Below are 22,412 nucleotides of genomic sequence, written 5' to 3'. Positions count from 1 at the left end.
TCCTTTCACTTACCTTCTAATTGTAACAATGTCCCAATAATGTTATCACACACGTTATTTTCTATGTGCATAACATCAAGATTATGACAGAGCACACTATGTTTCCAATAAGGCAATGTAAACAAAATGCTTCTCTTTTTCAATGTTGACCAATCCCCAAAATACTTCTCAGGTAGAGCTTTAAACTCCTGGGTTCCATCAAAATCTCTTTTATTGTATCTTCACTTATGATCAACCTCTAACCAACAATGATGACACATATAGCAAAACTTTCTACCCTAACGCAACCACTTTGAACCAATCTCAAAACCACAACATGGACAAACATATTAAGCTCTAGTGCTCCAACCAGACAAATTTGCATAAGCAAGAAAATCATTAATAGTCCACATAATTGCAGCACGCCTTTGGAATGACTCTTTTTTAGATGCATCAAATGTTTTAATTGCAACAAGACAAATTTACAAAGTCAAGGACTATTATTGTTGAAATTAGGTGATTATAATTTATATCAAGACAAAGATGGAAGGTGCCTCCTCAATGCAACAAAACCTGGTTGAGAGAAAAACTATTTTTTAGTCCCAAGCCTAAGATATAATCCTCAATTATACCAATCAGGTTCTTCATCACACCTCACTCTTTCCTTGTAAAATCTATACACACTATTGTTGCCTACCCAAAACTAATTGTCCCTCTTATAAGTTCTAACTTCTAACTGCCTTAGGTCCTACATAGTTTCTTTCTCACATGTATCTTTCACTCTTTTGGTCTATTAATTGGGATCCTAACAAACAGTTTGTCCTATTGTTTCATTTTCTAAAATCTAAGCCATCCAACACCTTTTATGACTGCTACATCATGCTATTTATTTCATCACACTATTTAAAATCACAAAAAAGAGAAGTTCAAATGAATCATAAGGCTATAAATTGGAGAAGATTGATCACAAATATTAAAGTCAACTATACTGAATGATATTTTCTTTTTTCTAAGTGGCTTCATGCATGAGCCAACTTTGATTTAACAGAAATAGTTGCCACAATTGATTTTGAATCTAAAAACAAGACAGGATCTGTTTGAGCAAATAAATGAGTGCATGAATCAAGAAACAAAATCAAATATGTAATTGCAAATGCGTTACAACTAGAGAATGGTAAATTGAAAAATAAATCGTGAACAAAAAAACATAAGATCAAATCAAAGGCAAAATCACAATGACAAAGGATTACAAAATAACCAAAAGCATTGAAGAGGGGGGAGAAAGAGAGGACCTTGCACTTGAGAATTTGCATGATGAAGAACTCGGCCGCAAAGTTAGTGTGGGGAAGGGGAAGTGGCAATCGACAGTGAGGATGGTAGTGATGGCATGGGTTTGCTAGAATTAGATAAGAAAATCAGCCATGTACAAGATCTACAAATTTGGGAGCAAAAGGAGCGTTTGAAGCATTTGAGTTTTCAATCAGTTTGAGTGTTTAAATGAGTTTTGGAAAGAAGTTGTTGAATCAAAGATTTAGTGTATGTAATGAGAAGAGTTAAAGAGTGGAGACATTGAGCTAGGAAGGAGGGAAAATGGGAGGAGGAGTGAAGATACTCATCCTTTTCAAAATAAAATTGAATTATTATTATTTTTATTTTAGTAAAGATTTTTTCATTTTAATCATTAAAAAGTTATTTTTTTTATTATTCTACTATAGTTGAATGTTGGATAATTTTAGTTAACAAAAATCAATCAAATCTAAACTATGGTGACAAACTAACAAGTTAGTTTTGTAAAAAAAAAAAAAAACTAACAAGTTTAGTCTGCATCAAATAAGTGTTGTTTTAATTTTTTTATTAAAAAATAAAATTTTTATAGGTTTATATTATTTATAGCTATAGTTTCAAATCCATTCTAAAAACAAATAGTTACAAAACTATATATTTGTGGGCATATACTACCTATACTCATGGTTCTAAATTCATCACTAAAATAAATAGTGATAGAAATACAAATATATATATATATATATATATATATATATATATATAGTTAGTTAGTTAGTTAGTTAGATGATACTTATACATATGATTTATCATATGTTTGTAGGTATAAATTACTTAGCTATACCTATAATTTCAAATCTATCACTGAAACAAATATTGTCTAAAATCAAACATTTATAACCATATACTAATAATTTATCATATGTTTGTATGTATATGAAGCTTATACCCACATTTTTAATGATTGTCACTAAAAGTGTCCATAGGTATATGTCAAATTTCTTGTAATATGAGTTTTACCTACACTAATCGACCATAGGCACAAATTTTTGGGAGTTTTATATACCTACATAAAGTAGTTGTAGGTAGAAGTCATTTTTAGTTTTAATGAATTTACTTACATCAAATAATGATAGGTACAAGTTGCTGAGTTTTACCTACATTAATTAGTTGTAGGTTGAAGTATTTTTTTAATTTTACCTACACTAGTTCATGACTGTAGGCAAAAAGAGTCTATAGACAGGTTATTTTTCTTGTAATGATATAATACCCCTTTTGTGGAAGTTATCCCTTGTTGGTGGTATGTTGTGCATGATTTTCCACATAAAAGTGGCAACTTTAGGTGAAAATTTTAACCTCAAGACCATATGAAAAATATCCTCGTGCTCATCACCAACATGGATCCAAGTAGACATGTGTATCCCGCCCTTTCGTTATATAGTCCCAACACGTACCACTCTTCCAAAGCCACACATCCACCTCCTCCTTATGGAACCTAAGACACAACACAACATTAAGGAAATTTTCAACCATATCCAATTCCTAAACGAACCAGTCTTGCCTCCAAGAAAAATTTCAGTTCCCAATCTCACTTTTCCACAACTCCATACGGCAAATTCTCACCTCCTTTTGATTACTATTCAAACACACCCTAGGGAACAAATAAGCTAATGGCTTATGATCACCCCAATGATCATGCCAAAAACTCACCTTACCCCCACCTCCCACCTTCCATTCTACAATTTGTCAAACCACTTGGTATCATTTTGCTGCCTCCACACACCTTAACTAAATCCCTCCACCAAATGGATTGAAGACTTCTTATCCCCTCCAATGCCCCCAAGCCCCCTCTGACCATCATATTTGATATTAAAACCCTCTTCCATAATCCATCTCCTTCCCTACAAAACTCCCACCTCCACTTTGCTAGAAGAGCAAAGTTAAACAAACCAATATTTTTAATGTCCAACCCACCCAAACTCTTTGGTTTACACCCATTTTCCCATGATAGCCAAGCCACTTTCTTTTTTCCCTCTTCACCACCCAACAAAAAGTTCCTTTGCATGGACACAACCCTCCTCACCACACTACTAGGCATTTTAAAAAAGGAAAGAAAAAACAAAGAAAAAGAAGACACAATCGAATTTACTAAACACACTCAACCCACAAAGTAAAGCAACCAAATTACCAACTTGACAACTTTTTTTATTTTATCAATATCCTCCCACATACTCTCTTAGGATTTTCCGCAATAGGAAAACTTAGGTACACAAAGGGGAAGATAAGTAACTTATTATTTAAAACATCCACAAACCACTCAATAATAACCAATTCCACTCCAATCCTCCAAACTGACTCTTTGAAAAATTTACCTTTAGGCCAGAAGCTAACTCAAAGCATCTAACTAATATTGTTTAGATAGTCATGACATTCTTCAAAGAAGTCTTCCCAACAAATATTGTATCATCCGTATATTGCAATAAATTCACTTGAACACCTTCATTTCCCACCTTGAAGCTCGAAAACATATTCAACTCAATAGCTTCTCTTATTAATCCTTCGGCAACCACCATAAACATATACGATGTCGATGGATCTCCTTGCCTCAAACCTTTAGATACCTTAGTTGGACTCCCATTTACCAAAAAAGAACACATAACTACTTTTCAAAAAAGCTTCAATCCAAGATACCTATTTATCATCAAAACCCACCCTCTTTAGCATATAAAATAGGAAGCTTCAACTCACCGAGTCATATACCTTTTCAAAATCAACCTTGCAAAGCGCACATTTCTTCCGCACCCTTTTAGTTTCCTCCACCACCTCATTTGTCACAAGCACACTTTGAGGTATGGATTTTCCGCTCAAGAAAGCGCTTTGACTTCTATCTACCACTCTACATAAAACTTTCTTCAACCTATTTGAGAGAAGTTTTGCCACAATTTTATATAAGCATCCCACAAAGGAAATTGGCCTAAAGTCTCCCAACTTGTTTGCCCCCTCCACTTTGGGATCCTTTTGGAAAAACACCATTTCTATGAAACTCACCCAAAAATCTCATCACGTCCATTTTCATGATATCCCAAAAGGCTTTAATAAATTTGACATTAAAGTCATCCAAGCCTAGACACTTTGAGCTTTCACAACTCCAAACGACCTCTTTAACCTTTTCCTCTTCAAACATAGCCAAGAGGAGCATGTTATCATTAGGCGAAATTCGGTTGAACTTCACCCCATCTAGATAAGGTTGGTCCTCTTCCACCTCCTTAAATCTCACATTAAAGAACTTTTTCACTTCATCTTTGACCCGAAGTGGTTTAGAATGATATCCCTTATCATTTTTTTTGTCTCCTCCAATTCATCGAATACAGAAAAAACCTTGAATTTTTATCCCCCTCACTTAACCACTTGAATCTTGATTTTTCTCTTAGCAAGGCTCTTTACATTTTGTAGTCCTCCAAAATTCCTCCTGTAGCTCCTTTTTTTCTCACAACATCTTCATCACTCAAAATAGCAAGAGCTTCTTTCACTTCTTGTTCATTCATCTCTTGGAAAATTTTCTTTTGGTTGACTTCCACAATTTCAAAGTACTCCTCATTCCATTTCGGAAAGCTATGTTTAATTTTTCTTTTAGCACAAAAGCACCCCACCCTTCAAATTTGAACCCCTCTCATTCCTTCTTGACAAACTCTACAAACTTCTTATCCAAAAACCAACAATCCAAATTAAGTTCTAAAGGGTTTAGGCCCCCAATTGACAATGAAACTTTTCAACACAATAGGACAATGATCGAAAATATTCCTTTGCAAAACATATTGTGCACTCTTAGGCAAAAAGATTTAACCACTCATTGGACACCAAGATCATATCAATTCTACTTCTTGTTTGGTCTATATATAGTATATGAATTTTCTTCCTACCAAAGGTAGATCTTTAGCCTTCATATGCTCAATGAAATTGTTAAACTTTTCCCCCAAGCCACCAACGTTAACGCCATCATCATTTCCAACACTTTCCTCCACCCTTCTAACGCAATTAAAGTCTCCAACCAAACACCAACTCCCAACAAGGCTCTTCTACCTCTAAGTTCATCCCATAGTTTCTTTTTGTTCCGCAATTTGCACAGTAAATAAGCATTAGCAACTATTACACCATTCTCTAGCCAAGTTCCTTCCAACAAAATGAATCTATCTCCTACAAAGTGCCTATGTACTTGGAACTTTAAGGTATCCCAAATACATAGTAACCCTGCGCAAGCACCCCTTGAAGGAGCTACTGTTAGAACAAAGGAGAATGTGGATGAAAGTTTGAAAAAAAAAGAGAGAAAAAAAAAGGCTTCAAGTCCCACATCGCTCAAGATAAACACTTGAATAGTGTTTCACTTCCTATATATAGAGAGCTCATTTCTTCATTTTTCCTTGTCCCAGTTGAGAAACATTTCCTCAAATTTTCTTTCTCCCTCCCATATTTCAACTGATGCATTTCTGGCAAACTTCTCCCTCTTTCTTTCTGTCACTCTAAAATTTTGGTTGGCTATAATAGTGACTTTTTAAGTCATATTTTCGGTTGGCTATAAGAGTGACTTTTTAAGTCATACTTTTCGGTTGGCTATAAGAGTGACTTTTTAAGTCATATTTTCGATTGGTTACAATAGTGACTTTTCAAGTCATATTTTTCGGTTGATTATTAGAGTGACTTCTCAAGTCATATTTTCGGGTGGCTTTAGAGTGACTTTTCAAGTCATACAAGAGGGTGTAATTCTATAAAAGGTTCCCTCAGTGCAGTGGAAATCTTATACAGTGATCTGGGCTGTTTTATCTTGGAGACTTCGTGATTGATAGTCTGCTTGCACAATTTTTGACAGTGCCATGAAACGTCTTAAAGAAAGCGACATTGTCCGCGACTCAGCCAGTAATTTTTTCGGTTTGCCATAAACTATTGTTACAACAACTTTAAGGCGTTTTCGGCTCTACTATGGCTACCGTAGATATTACTGGCTCGAACAACAATGACCTCAACAAACCTTTTAGGTTTGAAGGGTATCATTTCAAACGTTGGCAACAAAAGATTATGTTTTCTTTAACTATGAGAAAAGTTGCCTATGTTTTGAACACTGATATTCCAGTGATGCCTAAAGATGCTGAGAAGGAAGTGAAGGATAAAATACTATGGAATTAGCTCTTTGGGATGAAAATGATTACTTATACAAGAATTTCATTCTGAATGGGTTAGCTGATGATCTCTATGATTATTATAACCTATATAAGTCTGCCAAATTAGTTTGGCTGGCTCTGGAAGAGAAGTATGATACTGAGGAAGCTGAGCCATTGGATTTAATACATTCTTATATATGTGAATTTGATGGAACGTTGACCAGAAATGGAAAACGATATTTTATCACTTTTATTTATGACTGCTCTGATTATACATATGTATATCTTATGAAAAATAAAAGTGAAGCGCTTGACATGTTTAAGTTATATGTAACAGAAATTGAAAATCAATTCAATAAGAAAATTAAGAAACTTCGAAGTGATAGAGGCACAGAGTATGATTTAAGTTTGTTTAATGAGTTTTATAATTTGCATGGAATCATACATGAGACGACTGCTCCATATTCACCTGAAATGAATGGTAAAGCTGAAAGAAAGAACAGAACTTTTACAGAATTAGTTGTAGCTACTATGTTGAGTTCTAGTGCAACATCTTTTTGGTGGGGCGAAATTTTATTAACTGTTTTTTATGTGCTAAATAGAATCCCCAAATCAAAAAGAAAGACATCTCCCTATGAGATATTAAAGAAAAGACAACCAAATTTGTCTTATTTGAGAACTTGGAGATGTCTAGCCTATGTAAGGATCCCAGACCCCAAGAGGGTTAAACTTGCAAGTAGAGCCTATGAATGTGTGTTCATTGGTTATGCTATTAATAGCAAAGCGTATAGGTTTTATGACCTAAACGCAAAAGTGATCATAGAGTCAAATGATGCTGATTTTTATGAAAATAAATTTCCTTTTAAATTAAGGAATAGTGGGGGTACTTCATCCAGTTATCTTCCTGTTATTAGTAGTGAAAATCTTGCACGACCAGAACCAGATATTGAGCCTCGAAGAGGTAAGAGAGCAAGAATTGCTAAAGATTATGGGCCTAATTATATGGCCTATACATTAGAGGAGGATCCGTCAAACCTCCAAGAAGCTTTGTCTTCTTTGGATGCTGACTTGTGGAAAGAAGCCATTAATGATGAGATGAATTCTTTAGAATCTAACAAGACCTGGCATTTAGTAGACTTGCCTCCTGGTTGCAAACCAATTGGTTGTAAATGGATCTTGAAAAAGAAACTAAAATCTGATGGTACTGTGGATAAATACAAGGCTCGCCTTGTAGCCAAGGGTTTTAGGCAAAGAGAATGTGGATTTCTTCGACACCTTTTCACTAGTTACTAGAATAACATCTATTCGGGTGCTAATATCTCTTGCTGCTATTCACAGTCTAGTGGTACACCAAATGGATGTTAAAACTGCTTTTTTAAATGGTGAATTGGAAGAGGAAATCTATATGGAGCAACCTGAAGGGTTTGTGATTCATGGACAAGAAGATAAAGTCTGCAAGTTAGATAAATCTTTGTATGGTCTAAAACAAACACCTAAGCAGTGGCATGAAAAGTTTGATAGCTTAATAGTCTCGAATGGGTTTAAGGTGAATGAAAGTGACAAATGCATTTACTACAAATCTGTAAATAATATTTGCACTATAATATATGTATATGTCGATGACCTTCTCATATTTGGTTCACATATTCATGTAGTGAACGATGTGAAATCATTGTTGTGTAATAAATTTGATATGAAAGACCTCGGAGAAGCAAGTGTAATCCTTGGTATTAAGATTATTAGGTCAAAAGAGGGAATTTCTCTAGATCAATCTCAGTACATTGAGAAGATCTTAAAGAAATATGATTACTTTGACTGTAAACCTGCTAGTACACCATATGATCCTAGTGTAAAACTATTTAAGAACACTGGAGAAGGTATACGACAAACTGAGTACGCAAGTATCATTGGCAGCCTTAGGTATGCCACTGATTGTACTAGACCCGACATAGCCTATGTTGTGGGATTATTATGCAGGTTTACCAGTAGACCTAGTATGGAGCACTGGCACGCCATTGAAAGGGTAATGAGGCACCTTAAAAAAAACCATAAACCTTGGATTACATTATAAAAGGTTTCTCACTGTACTTGAAGGATACAGCGATGCAGATTGAAACACTCTTTCAGATGATTCCAAAGCAACCAGCGGCTATATATTTAGCATAGCTGGTGGGGCTGTTTCTTGGAAGTCAAAGAAACAGACTATCTTAGCTCAGTCCACTATGGAATCTGAGATGATAGCACTAGCAACTGCTAGTGAGGAAGCAAGTTGGTTGAGAAGCTTACTTGCAAAGATTCCGTTATGGGAAAGACCGATACCAGCTGTGTTGATCCATTGTGATAGTACCGCGGCTATTGCAAAAATTGAGAATCGTTATTACAATGATAAGAAACGACAGATACGTCGTAAGCATAACACTGTTAGAGAATTACTCTCAACAGGAGTTGTTATAGTGGATCACGTACGCACTGATGATAATTTAGCATATCCTTTGACGAAAGGATTAGCTAGAGAGAAAGTCCATAACACTTCTAAAAGAATGAGACTATTGCCCTTATTGTGATGATCATTCATGATGGTAACCCGACCTATATGACTGGAGATCCCAAGAACTAGGTTCAATTGGTAATAACAAGTTATGAAGTGATATGAGATGAACATGCTGTTATAAGTGAAAGCAGCATGATTCCTGAAGTAACAAGAGGATGAGTTATGAAAAAAAAATTAGTAATTCTTAATGAGATCTATACTCTATGTTGAGTGGAGTACCTAGGCTACAGGAGTACTCTTGATAGACTCACCTATGTGAATGTTGAAGTGGTGGCCGCTTCATATGAAATTTTGGGCAAAAATTTCTAGAGCGTTCACTATACCGGGATAGACGTGCATGGTCTTTAACGCACGGGCTTTATAGAATACACCTATGAAAAGGTTGTGTGTGGTTTGATGTCGGAGATAGAGTTCAAGACTTCAAATCACTTTAGTAAAATCTGAATCTTACTCACTATGCAAAGGTTCAAGTTGTGTGACACCTTTGTTTATGCAAAATTTTATGAAATCCTCGAAAATCTTCATTTCAAATTTCAAGTGGGGGATTGTTAGAACAAAGGAGAATGTGGATGAAAGTTTGAAAAAAAAAGAGAAAGAAAAAAAAAGGCTTCAAGTCCCACATCGCTCAGGATAAACACTAGAATAGTGTTTCACTCCCTATATATAGAGAGCTCCTTTCTTCATTTTTCCTTGTCCCAGTTGAGAAGCATTTCCTCAACTTTTCTTTCTCCCTCTCATATTTCAGCCGATGCATTTCCGGCAAACTTCTCCGTCTTTCTTTCTGTCGCTCTAAAATTTTGGTTGGCTATAATAGTGACTTTTTAAGTCTTATTTTCGGTTGGCTATAAGAGTGACTTTTTAAGTCATATTTTCGGTTGACTATAATAGTGAATTTTCAAGTCATATTTTTCGGTTGGCTATTAGAGTGACTTTTCAAGTCGTATTTTCGGTTGGCTGTTAGAGTGACTTTTCAAGTCATATTTTCGGGTGGCTTTAGAATGACTTTTCAAGTCATACAAGAGGGTGTAATTCTAGAAAAGGTTCCCTCAGTGCAATGGGAATCTTATACAGTGATTTGAACTATTTTATCTTAGGGACTTCGTGGTTGATAGTCTGCTTGCACAATTTTTGGCAGTGTCATGAAATGTCTTAAAGAAAGCGACATTGTCCGTGACTCAATCAGTAATTTTTTCGATTTGCCATAAACTATTGTTACAATAGCTACCACCCAATCCATGTTTGAATTCCCCCACATCGCAAAACACAATGACTTATCAATGCTCTCTTTCTTTATTTTTTGAATGCAAAGAAGAAGCACCTCCTGTTGTTGTATAACCTGTCTAACAAATTTTCCTTTTACTCCTCCCCCCAATCCTTTCACGTTTATATGAGAGAATCTTCATAACCCAACTTCTGCATCCCCTCCAGAAAAACCTCTCCTGAATCTCCTTTATCTCAACGGTGTCTCTATGCTCCATTTTATTAATTTTGTCTACCATTTTCCTCTCATCACCTCCATATGTCAACCTGCACCTATTTCAAAATGTAAATTTTTATATTCTAAGGAGATCTTTTCAAAATGTAATTTTACATTTCAAATTAGATGTTCTGAAAGGTTGAAGGAGGTATAGGAAGCAAACATTGGAAGTACAGGAAACAACTGGCCAAACTAAAAATTTAGAATACATTTCTTAAGGTGTTGCTTCGAGTTTCTTGTACCTCCAAATTGTTTTATGCGTCCTTTTTGAAATTTTTTTTACCTTTCAGATTTATCCATTTTGGAAGTCAAAATCTATAATCATTCCATAATATAAAATGCACGAGCCAACTCAAAGGTGCGGAAAACAATAGCCAGCCATCTATGTGACCGAACTGTAACCCATTAATACTCATAGATATAACATTGGAGCTCGGGAATTATCATCCCACGAAACATCTGTTGCACACACATGTTTAACAACGCACCATTCTAAAAGCATCACAACCCAAAATCATGTTATAAGGAGTGATAAGCTGCAAAAACCAACCATGTGACATGAAAGTATTTACCCCCTAGGATTGAGGATCCACAAAAAGACACAAAAGTTAAACTCATAATTAAATTCAATTTCACTTGTTTTCACATTATAATTTTAATCAAATTATTAAAATTAATATTTTTGTCCAACATTTGAATCCTATATACTATCTTTCAATTTATAGCTAAATTCAACTCACTACTGATATTTTAATTCTACAATCGCCCACGTGCATTATCACTTAGAATCAAAACATAATATATATTTCAAAGATTTCGAATTCAATTTCAAATCATAATATCGTAAAATTCAAAACCAATTTCCACGGTGAACAGAAACCTATCTTCATTTGTTATCACCTATATCTTTCCCATTTTTCCATTCCCGAACAGATTCGCTGACGAGAAAGTTTCTGCTGTAGCTTTAATTTTAATGCTAATAGTTTGGAATAGAAATCTCTGACATCTCAGGGAGTCAGAACGTGACATATTTATAGGAAATATATAATCTAAATAAACGTTTGAATTTCTTCCAAAAATATTTGAAAATATATATCAGAATATTATTAATGAAGAACCAATAAAAAATTGCAATTTGTATATGTTTAATATTTAAATACATTATATTTATCAAATAAACATAAAAAAATATAATACTAATTATTTATAATAAATCTTTCACAATCAAATTGTGTGTTCTTTAGCTAGCCTCTATGTAGTACAAATGTAAATAACTCATTAGAAAACATTTAGTAAAGGAAAACACCGATCTTATCTTCATGGAATAATGAATTTGTTTGGTTGTTCATTGAACTGAAATGTTCTGCTAGCTCCGGGCGCTCTTTTTAATAATAATAAAAAAAGAACTAAAGTATTTTATTTTTTTTAATTTAAGATTTTGATGCATTCACATGTGAGGACAATAATTTATTTAATGGAAAAGTACTTGCTTGATTTATATCATGTATAACATTTTCATGGATTAACAATAATTACACATCACAAACGAAATTATTTTAAAATCCTGTGTGGTGGGAACTAATGATTTGATAATAAAAAAAACAAAAGTTTTTTTTTTTTAATGAAAATACTTCTTTCTTTACTTTTTTTTATTAGAATCTATTGTGAAGTGTCTCAGCTTTCATTTTATTTAATTTTAAACAAAACAATTACTCCTTTCGTTATCATAAAAAATACTCCGTTCTAAAATAAGTGTAATGTTTAATTTTTATATAATATTAATTTTTCTTTCAGTGATACTCATAATATGTGTGCTTTAACTTTTTAACGTGTCGCTTTAATTTTTTAATATAATATTAATAGTAAGGTTAATTTTATAAGATTATTACTTTTTTATTTATTTATTATTATTAATTTCTCTTTATCTATGTAAAATAACTTACAACAACACTTAAGTTAAAATATGTCATGTGAAGGAGTGCTGCCATGCACAGTCATTAATACATAATTTTTATTAGTTAAAAGATATTAAAAATACAAAATTATAAGTGCCAAAAGTGAGTTAGAAAAGTTTGCCTATTACTAACATTTTCCTAATCCATGTATAATCCCCATTTACACCATTTTGTCATTTCTCGCTGTGGTAGGTGTATCATTTAACAATCCCGCACTGGACTCGCTGAAGTATGCTTTTTTAAGGATTTCTTGATTCCTTATTGGTACGCACAATAAATATTTCTTGGAGATGAAATTCTCTTTTTCATGGGACCAGTCTAAAAAATCACTAGGTATTTTTTTCTTCTATTGGCATTTTCTTCTATGGTCGACCAACGTAAAATAAAATTGGTCTTAATTTTTTTCCGCAGCACACGTCTTAGTGCCTCTATAAATTCAGCAATATGTAGCTGTAGTAATCCACATAAAATCCAATTCATAATACAGGTTTAACCATTTCCCACTAGCGATCTTGTTCTCTAAGCCTAATATTACTCCCTTGATCAGTCTTTGCATATTTAGAAAAATGGCATCGCGTGTGTATTTGTCTGTTCTTCTCCATGCCTTTGTGTCTACAGCTCTTGCAACGTTTATTCATGCCACAATTTTCTCACCACTGTCACCTAATTACTATGAATTTTCGTGCCCTAATGCTTTGACTGCCATCCAAATTATAGTAGAAGCTGCGGTGCAGAAAGAGCCTCGTATGGGGGCTTCTTTACTACGCTTGCACTTCCATGATTGCTTTGTTAACGTAAGACACATTCTATTTATTTGTTAATATACAATCACTTGTTTTTTTAGAAAGAAAAAGAAATAACAAGTTACATTTTTGTGTACTTTAAGAAAATTTAAGTTATGATTTGTTAAAACATTCTTTAAAAAAATATGGGTGTACACTAGTATATGTTAACAAACACACGTAGACATATAATATTTTTTTTCTAAGATATGCATATTACCTTAAACACCATATGGGAGTAATTCTTAGATGATGTAAATATGTGAGTCTAACTAACAATTACTAATTGGTTTTGTAATTGGTGTCTCATCAGGGTTGTGATGGTTCAATTCTACTAGACTCTTCACCCACCATTGACAGCGAAAAAGATGCACTTCCTAATATTAATTCTGTTAGAGGATTTGAAGTGGTGGATGATATAAAGAAGGCTGTGGACGAAGCATGTGGACAACCAATTGTTTCTTGCGCTGACATATTGGCGGTTGCAGCTCGTGACTCCGTGGTTACAGTGAGTAATAATTAATAACACTATAACATTACTAGGTACTAAGTACTTAATTTATAACCCCAAATGTTTTATGAGTTTAATTTTTAATGTTTATCAATATATATACTCCAATATTTTTTTTCTATGGTTAACGTTATGATTTGAATCAGTCGGTGGTGAATTTTATTTTATAATCGGAATCGAGTAGTATTAATTATTACGATATCAAATATTACTATACGGGGAAGATGAAATGCATTTGTCTTCGTAAAACTATGACTAGACAAAAGTCAAATAAATGTAGTATAGTAGTGCTACGAAACGTAATACTATAATGTTATTATCTAGTGACTCAGCGACTCAAGTTGGAATATTATTTAGATGATATATATTTACAACAGGAGTAATCTCAACCACCTATAAATATATATGGTCACAAAAGTTTTATTCGTGAACTATATTTAGGTCAGAAAAGCTGGTGGGGTTATTATGAGTGCTATTTGGGGTTAATTAAGAAATTAAAAATTACTTTTTTTTCCTATTACAACCATGCAATATTTATCATTAACGTGCTTCGTCTCAATGCTTAATGCCTTAATGAATCATTAATTATTAGTATATATATTGTTTTAATTGATCTTTTTATTTATTAATTGTGAATATGAATTTACATGTTCATTCTGCATTATGCAGTTAGGTGGGCCAACATGGGAAGTTCAATTGGGGAGAAGAGATTCCACCACAGCAAGCAAAGAAGCAGCAAATGCAAACCTTCCAGCACCAAGTTTCGACCTCTCTGAACTCATCAACAACTTCAACAACCATAGTCTTGATGTGAAGGACCTAGTTGTTCTTTCAGGGGCCCACACCATTGGATTTTCATTTTGTAAATTTTTTAAGGACCGTGTCTACAATGACACCAACATTAACCCCATCTATGCACAACAACTTAGAAACATTTGCCCTATAGATGGTAGTGGTGACTTCAACCTTGGTCCTTTGGACCAAACCTCACCACTTTTATTTAACCTACAATATTTCTCTGATTTGTTCCAATACAAAGGACTTCTTCACTCTGATCAAGAACTCTTCAACGGGGGTTGTACTGATGCAATGGTTGAACGTTACAGCTATGATTACATAGCTTTCTTCCAGGACTTTGCCAATTCGATGATTAAGATGGGAAATATTCAGCCCCTCACTGGGACTCAAGGAGAAATTCGTGTTAACTGCAGGGTAGTGAACTAGTTCCATTACAAAAAGTTAAGTAGCAAGTATTATATATTATACATATTGAATAATTATTGAGGCTATGATAGTGGTTCACAATTATGAATTTATTAATTTACAATATGTAATGGATGGTATGTATCCTTCATTTACGATAAATTGTTGGTTTGAAAATTCCTTTTGTATTGATTCTAAAGAGGTACGTACAATTTCTTTTTTAATCCTCAGTTCTTTTCATGATTCTTTTTGTAGCAAGAAAAATCACAACTCTTATATCAAATATAGGAATGATATATTTAATTAACTCGGAAATGTAGAACATGCGGAGAAGAACATCAAAACAGTGGATATATACGTGTATATATATATATATATATATATATAAGACAATTCCAATGTAAAACAATAAAAAAAATGGACCAAACTTAACTGTAAAATTTTATGTACATGTTTTTTGAGTTATTGTCGAATCAAAATGGAGTTTTACATTAGCAAATTACGTAAGAGTTGTATCAAATATCAGTATAAGTTACGAAAATAAAAAGCTTTGTTTTAATTAGTTGAAGAACAATATGAAAATATTTAATAAATTATATTAAGTTCTATCTTAGAGAGGGCGAGCCCTGGTGCAGCGGTAAAGTTGTGCCTTGGTGACCTGTTAGTCATGGGTTCGAATCCGGAAACAGCCTCTTTGCATATGTAAGGGTAAGGCTGGGATACGAAGTTTTTTTATTAAGTTCTATCTTAAATAAAGCAACAAATTAACAGTGAGAATAAAATTACATAAGTCACTTACATGTATTCAAACCTTGAAAAATAGATTACGCGTTATAAGTTGAAGTGATAGAATCCCGTAATATATGTACAAATTATTATTTTTTGGGTCTACATATGTACAAATCATTAATATGTCTTATGCATTCACAAAAAATCTGTAAAAAAAATAGTCTTGTTGTAAATATGTTCCTCTGCAATTTCAATAATAAATTTTTACTGAACAAAGAAAAAAAATACACAAAAGAAAACTCATTTTTGGCTCTGGCTTCCCAAAATACTATCTATTAATTGCTTCAACACCCCTTCGGTGCACTTCTCCCTACTAAAAATCCATCTATTTTGCAAGAAACAATTAATTTAGCTGGATTTTTTTCTAGTACAGTCCTTAAACAGAATACTTGAATGCATGGAATATCTACGAATACCCAAAGAGTAAATTTTGATGATATATTCAATATACGAATAGATGATAAAGCTTAGAAAAAGAATACGTCAAATTCTATGGACTATTTCGTCATTGCCCAGTGTAACGTTTTTAAGTGAGATCGTGTGAGAATTGCCTTATTGAGCAAATAATCATAGTAAAATTGTTACGTTTAAGTTTAATTACTTATTTTTTATATTTTAATTAACTAAATTATTTTTTAATTATTAAAAAATTACTTTTACTTCATCATAATACTGACAAAGAATTAATCAATCGTTCATTTAAACAGTAAGCATATATATAATTAAAGATTGGACTAAAATTAACGATTTTCTAACATCGCGAAGAAAAAAAAATTAGAGCAAAAAATTTCAATTGTGGGGAAAGTGGGCAAAATGGGAGGTGGGATTGGGACCTTACTTGGAGGAGAGAGTGTTTTGTGTGGGAGATTGATATGATGAATAGTTTTTTAGGGAGTTGGGAGCTAGGAATGGCTTGGGGTTCAGAGTGTGTGCTTTCAAACCCACCGTGATTTTTTTCTCTTTTCTTCTCTCGCATCTGCTGTTTTCTTACATTTTGCAGAAACGATTAATTTGGAAATTCTGCTATTCATGGATTGTGGTTCAGAGTGTGCTTCCAAATGATCCCACCCAACACTTGCACCAACATTCTTTCTTTGCATATGGAAAGAGGTTCTCAGTGTTGCGTGGAGCTAATTTGGGTTGCTGTCTGGCTTTTGAGGATGTATTAGAAACATGATTTTAAATTGTGGTCGCAGTGAACCAGAAAACCTTTATAATATGATGGGCAATTAAGTTGTTTGATATGCAATTGTGTGGCAGGGACTTTGATGTTGTTTATGAGATCATCATATTCAAATCTTGGGCGTGGCTTTCTACTAAGCTGGAAAGGTTTAATTGTTCCTTCATTGAATGGTATACAAAACCTGACATTGTGTATCAAGCAAGCATGGGGTGCAAAAATTAGTTCAGTAAAAAAAAAAAATCAATTTCAAACTGTTCTATCCGATTCAATTTTAAATCCAAATAATCGAACAACATAAAAAAATCAGTTAAGAATCGAATTGATTATAAAAAATTAATTTTAAACTAAACTAGCTTTTGACTTGCTAATTTTAAATAGATTCTAAGAATCAAACTCATTTCAATTTGGTTTTCAAACTACTTCTTCAATAAATAAAAAAACTAATTCAAGTGAAAATGAAATCAATTTAATGGAAACAATTTGATTAATCGAAACACTATTTTACAACAATACAGCTCATTTTTTCAAACCACGAGTGAAAACCGATTTGGTTACCTTTAATCAGCATCAGTTTTTGTGTTTTTTTTTTCACACCCCTACCTACAAGCAAGAATAGAGGTCCGGGGTTCCGGGCATTGTTATTGGTGGGGAGTGGTTGGGTAATACAGAGGCAGATTTGGTTTGTACTCTCTTATTGTAAAATTCGAATTCAAAGCGATACTATTGACAAGTCTTGCCAGTGAGCCTTGAAATGCATACTTTGTACGCGGTGTCAGTAAGGAGTTTGCATGGTGGTGCGCATTATGTATGGAGTTGGGAAGGCAACTTTGGGATTTTGAACACATTTTTGTCTGCACTATGGAGAGTACTACAAAAGCAAGTGATTTGGTGCATGTTAATATTAATTATCGGTATTTCTTTTTTTCTATTTAGACCAACAATAAAAAATTGATACTAACTTTTTCCCCACGCGTCTAAGTTCCCCTATAAATTCAACAATGTATCAATAGCAATCCAAATAAACTCCAATACATAATATAAGTTTTACCATTGCCTAGTGATATATACTATATATTGATCGGTCATCGCATATTTATTAATAGAATGGCATCGCGTGGGTATTTCTTTGTTCTTCTCCATGCTTTTGTGTTTGCGACTCTTGCAACCTCAGCTTTCTCAAAATTGTCACCTAATTACTATGATTTCTCGTGCCCTAAAGCTTTGAGCACCATCAAAAGTGTCGTGGAGGCCACGGTGAAGAAAGAGCGTCGTATGGGCGCATCCTTGCTACGCTTGCACTTCCATGATTGTTTTGTTAACGTAAGACATTCTATTCTTGTATACAAATCCCATAAAAAAATTGTTTTGAAAGAAAAAAAAATTAACAAGTTATATTTTTCGTGTACTTTGAGAAAATTTAAGTTATAATTTGTTAAAATATTCTTACACAAAATAAGTATATACTAGTATATGTTAACAATATGACACGTATATGTAATTATTTTTTTAATCATAAGATGCGTGTTTATATTACCTTAAACACCATTTATATCATTTAAGAAATGTGAGGAGTAATTCATAACTAGATTATTTAAATATTTGAGATTAAGTGTCTAACAACTATAACTTGGTTTTGTGAGGGTGATTTAGGGTTGTGATGGTTCAGTTCTTCTAGACTCCACATCCTCCATTGACAGCGAAAAGAAAGCAACTCCTAATTTCAAATCTGCAAGAGGATTTGAAGTGATTGATGATATCAAGAAGGCTGTGGACGAAGCATGTGGAAAACCAGTTGTTTCTTGTGCTGACATAGTGGCTGTTGCCGCTCGTGACTCCGTGGTTGCGGTGAGTAATATTACTACTAGTCTACAACATTATTACTAATTATATTCCCAAATACAATCTATTCTTTAAATAGGTTTATCTATATAGTATATAGTACAGTATGTAATATAATGTTTTTCTGCGATTAACGTTTTGACTTCAATCAGTCGGTGGTATACAAGTATACGAGGAGGAAGATATGCATTAATTGTTTTCCAAAAACTATGACCAGTCAAAAGTCAAAAGTCAAATAACGTAATAGTACAGTATAGATTTATTATCTAGGGACTCAGCGACTCAATTTGGATATTTAGAGCAGGACTATAATTCTCAAGTCTCAACCCACCTGCAAAAATGGTCACAAAAGATTTAATTCAAACATGCTTAATTTTAATTAATGTACTTCTATCACAATGTTTAACCATCAGAGTGATTTTTAATTCAATTTTTTATATATTGATTTCTTAATTAGTTGTGAATATAAATTATACATTTTCATGCAGTTAGGTGGACCAACATGGAAAGTTGAACTAGGAAGAAGAGATTCCACTACAGCAAGCCGTAAAGCAGCAAATGCAAACATTCCAGCACCAACTTTTAACCTATCTCAACTAATCACCAACTTCAAGAACCATGGTCTTGATGAAAAGGACCTTGTTGTTCTTTCTGGAGGCCACTCCATTGGATTTGCACGTTGTATTTTTTTCAGGAACCATATCTACAATGACTCCAACAACATCGATCCCAAATTTGCAAAACGTCTCAAACACATTTGCCCTAAAAAAGGTGGTGACTCCAACCTTGCTCCTTTGGACAAAACCGGACCGAATCACTTTGAAATTGGCTATTACTCTAATTTGGTTCAAAAGAAAGGGCTTCTTCATTCTGATCAAGAACTTTTCAATGGTGGCTATACTGATGCACTGGTTAGACAGTACAGCTACGGTCACGTAGCTTTCTTCGAGGATTTCGCGAATTCGATGATTAAGATGGGAAATACTCGGCCCCTTACTGGGAATCAAGGTGAAATCCGTGTTAACTGCAGGAAAGTGAACTAGTTCATTACAAAAATTATGTGATATATATACATATAGAATAATTTCTTGAGGCTAAGATCATGGTGCACAAATATGAATTTATATATGTGTTTGATTGATATCCTTTATGATAAATTGTGTGTTTTCATTGTCCTTTTGAATATAGAAACCTTTCGGCAGATATAGATATATGATTATATTGATTAACTCAGAAATGCATACGGAGAAAAACATCAAAACAGTGTATATATAAAAAGAATCTAATTCCAATGTAAAAATGTTAATAAAATATAAAAAAAAGAGTTAAATGTAGTTCTTTATGCATTTTTGTGTTATTCTTTAATAAAAAAATAGTCTTTTGCATCGGTGAATCGGTGATATAATTTGCATTAAAAAAATTGTACAAATTAAGATCAGTATAAGTTACCAAAAGAAAACTACTTTAATTGATAAAGTGCGAGAACAATTTGGATTTGGACATTAACTTGCGTTGGGGGCCAACACGAATCATGAAACACGAGAGGCTTTTGTTATTATATATATAGACCTCCCTTTTTTGCTAATGCTTCCATTTGTTTTTTTTTTCCTATTATCATAAATATCCTTTATATCTATAACATTGACATATAATTAGAGCAAGAGAGGACTAATGGGAGACCAGAGCAAGAAATCAAATTGGGGGATGGAGAGGTGTGATGAAAGAGAGGGGGAATGTGTTGTTTCTATGAAAGAGGAAGTGTCTTGTTACCCTAAAAAGGAAAGCATGAGGGGGAGAGAAGATTTGAAAGGAAAAGGTTTAACTTCTAAAAAAATGAAAAAGGGACATACTTAGAAAAAAGATAAGAAGATATAACAAAAGACAACCTGAGATCATCTCAGGGCTCTCCAATGGCATTTATTTGCTGCATTTTCTATGTTTCATCAAGCATCTCTCATTGCATTCTAAAATGGGAGGTGCAGGATTAATAGTGGGAGTACAATAGTCCTTTCCAATTTGTCATCTCATACTTTATGACCCAAAACAAAAGAAAAAAGTTATATTGGTAGCAACACCAGCGTACCATGTCCCATAACAGACCCAAGAAGACAACTGAGAAGTTCATCCATTTACGTGATTACGTGTCCCATAACAGCTGGAGAATATCCCATCACTTATCATTCTGTTACTACTACATATCATTATGTTATTGCCTTTTATCCATCATCCATTTTCATTGTAACCGTTTCAATGCAGGGTTGTTAGTCTTGTAGTGGTAGCTGACCAATGTTGGGCCATAATCGTGGAATATGTTCAGCTATAAATATGCTATCAGCAATATCAATAAACAGAGAAGAATTATGAAATAGCTGTTTAGTGTAGTTAGCTTAGCATAGTGTAGTTATGTTTCTAACAAATTAGTCTGACCTATCCTCCATGACTGCCTCCCATGGCTGCCTCTATATGCCGAAACCCCTACCTTCAATCATACCCACTCACTACAGTCACCAGGTCACCCTAGACCGCCTTGAAGAGGTTGTATATACCACCTCACCTTGAACCTATCCACCATGACCACTGATAACTGCTAAATAATTGTGAATTAATAGTAGTTAATTAACCAAATTTTGGCCTAAAATTAATTATTTAGCAGTTATTTATAATTAAAAGTTGAAAAATTAATTAAATTGAATTTCTGGTTGCAGATACGAAAATTGAGGTTACATTAAGCAAAAAGGCAACAGAAATGAAGAGAAAGAAGGAGTTCTAAAGCAGGCCCAGCCCAACACTGGCGCTAAGCGAGCGTCAGGCGCTAAGCGAGCAAAGAAGACAGGCGCTAAGCGAGGCGTTGAACTCGAAGATGCAGAATCCGTTACGCGTGCTAAGCCCCAGCTATGCGCTAAACGCGCGATCCAACAGAAGCACAGGCTAAGCCTGCAAGGCGCACTAAGCGTGCGATCCGAACGCGCTAAGCGCGAGGTGTCGCGCTTAGCGCAAATATGAAGGCCCAAAGCCCACTTCAGCAACTATAAATAGAGAGTCAGTCCCAAGGAATCGACACATCTCGCCTCAGAGCAATTCTCTCAACACTCCAAGCCTGAGCTCTCCCTTCTCTCTCTATATTCTTTGTTTTTATTATCCCTATTCTTTCTTTCACCCCAGTTGTAAGCCCTCAATGGCCATGAGTGGTTAATCCCCTAGCTAAGGCCTGGCAGGCCTAAAAAGCCAACGATGTACGGTGTACTTCAAGAATTATCAATGCAAAGAAGATTTATTCCATGTTTTTCTGTTCTAATTTTTTTCTTGTTATCTTGCATTCATTCTTGAATTTCTTTTGGGTTTTATTCGCTCAGGAGAGGGTATTTCCTAATAAGGGTTTAAGATTTAATGCATGCATTAGTTTTAGGAGTTATACACTTAGGAAAGGGTAACACCTAATAGAACATCTTAAGAAAAGAATCCTTGGGTTAGCATTGCAAGGCATAGAATGATAACTCAATGCCCATGCATTTAGCAACATCTAGAACTTAACCTTAATGTATTTTAATTATTGAATCTTCGCAAAGACATTTGGGAGATAGGTAGTTAAAATAGGCTTGTCATCGTGAGGCATCAGGGACAAGTAAAATTAACAGATGTGGGTAGAACTAATATCAGTGCATTGGTAATGAATATCATATTTACATGCATCGTAGGTCAATTGGGT

At 34.0% G+C, this 22,412-nt stretch overlaps 2 protein-coding genes across 2 annotated transcripts; both read left to right on the top strand.

Moving 5' to 3' along the window:
* Positions 1–12,889: 12,889 nt before the first annotated feature.
* Positions 12,890–15,029, top strand: LOC100782943 (peroxidase P7). The gene is made up of 3 exons (XM_003522056.4): positions 12,890–13,193; positions 13,495–13,689; positions 14,362–15,029. The coding sequence occupies exons 1-3, from the start codon at positions 12,966–12,968 to the stop codon at positions 14,914–14,916; spliced, it is 978 nt and encodes a 325-aa protein (XP_003522104.1). The 5' UTR covers positions 12,890–12,965; the 3' UTR covers positions 14,917–15,029.
* Positions 15,030–17,971: 2,942 nt separating this feature from the next.
* LOC100785609 (cationic peroxidase 1) lies at positions 17,972–19,749 on the top strand. The gene is made up of 3 exons (XM_003522058.5): positions 17,972–18,187; positions 18,518–18,712; positions 19,195–19,749. Exons 1-3 carry the CDS (start codon positions 17,972–17,974, stop codon positions 19,747–19,749), a joined length of 966 nt encoding a protein of 321 aa, XP_003522106.1.
* The last annotated feature ends 2,663 nt before the right edge of the window (positions 19,750–22,412 follow it).

Source organism: Glycine max, chromosome 3 (genome assembly GCF_000004515.6).
Source record: "Glycine max cultivar Williams 82 chromosome 3, Glycine_max_v4.0, whole genome shotgun sequence".
Classification (NCBI taxonomy): domain Eukaryota; kingdom Viridiplantae; phylum Streptophyta; class Magnoliopsida; order Fabales; family Fabaceae; genus Glycine; species Glycine max.
This window is presented reverse-complemented; position numbering and strand designations above follow the sequence as displayed.

Bases quoted from the DNA above. Each gene is read 5' to 3' on its own strand.
- LOC100782943 (XM_003522056.4), top strand. From the start codon at position 12,966: ATGGCATCGCGTGTGTATTTGTCTGTTCTTCTCCATGCCTTTGTGTCT. The intron at 13,194-13,494 runs GTAAGACACATT...GTGTCTCATCAG, and splicing joins TCCATGATTGCTTTGTTAAC to GGTTGTGATGGTTCAATTCT. The intron at 13,690-14,361 runs GTGAGTAATAAT...TGCATTATGCAG, and splicing joins CTCGTGACTCCGTGGTTACA to TTAGGTGGGCCAACATGGGA.
- LOC100785609 (XM_003522058.5), top strand. From the start codon at position 17,972: ATGGCATCGCGTGGGTATTTCTTTGTTCTTCTCCATGCTTTTGTGTTT. The intron at 18,188-18,517 runs GTAAGACATTCT...AGGGTGATTTAG, and splicing joins TCCATGATTGTTTTGTTAAC to GGTTGTGATGGTTCAGTTCT. The intron at 18,713-19,194 runs GTGAGTAATATT...ATTTTCATGCAG, and splicing joins CTCGTGACTCCGTGGTTGCG to TTAGGTGGACCAACATGGAA.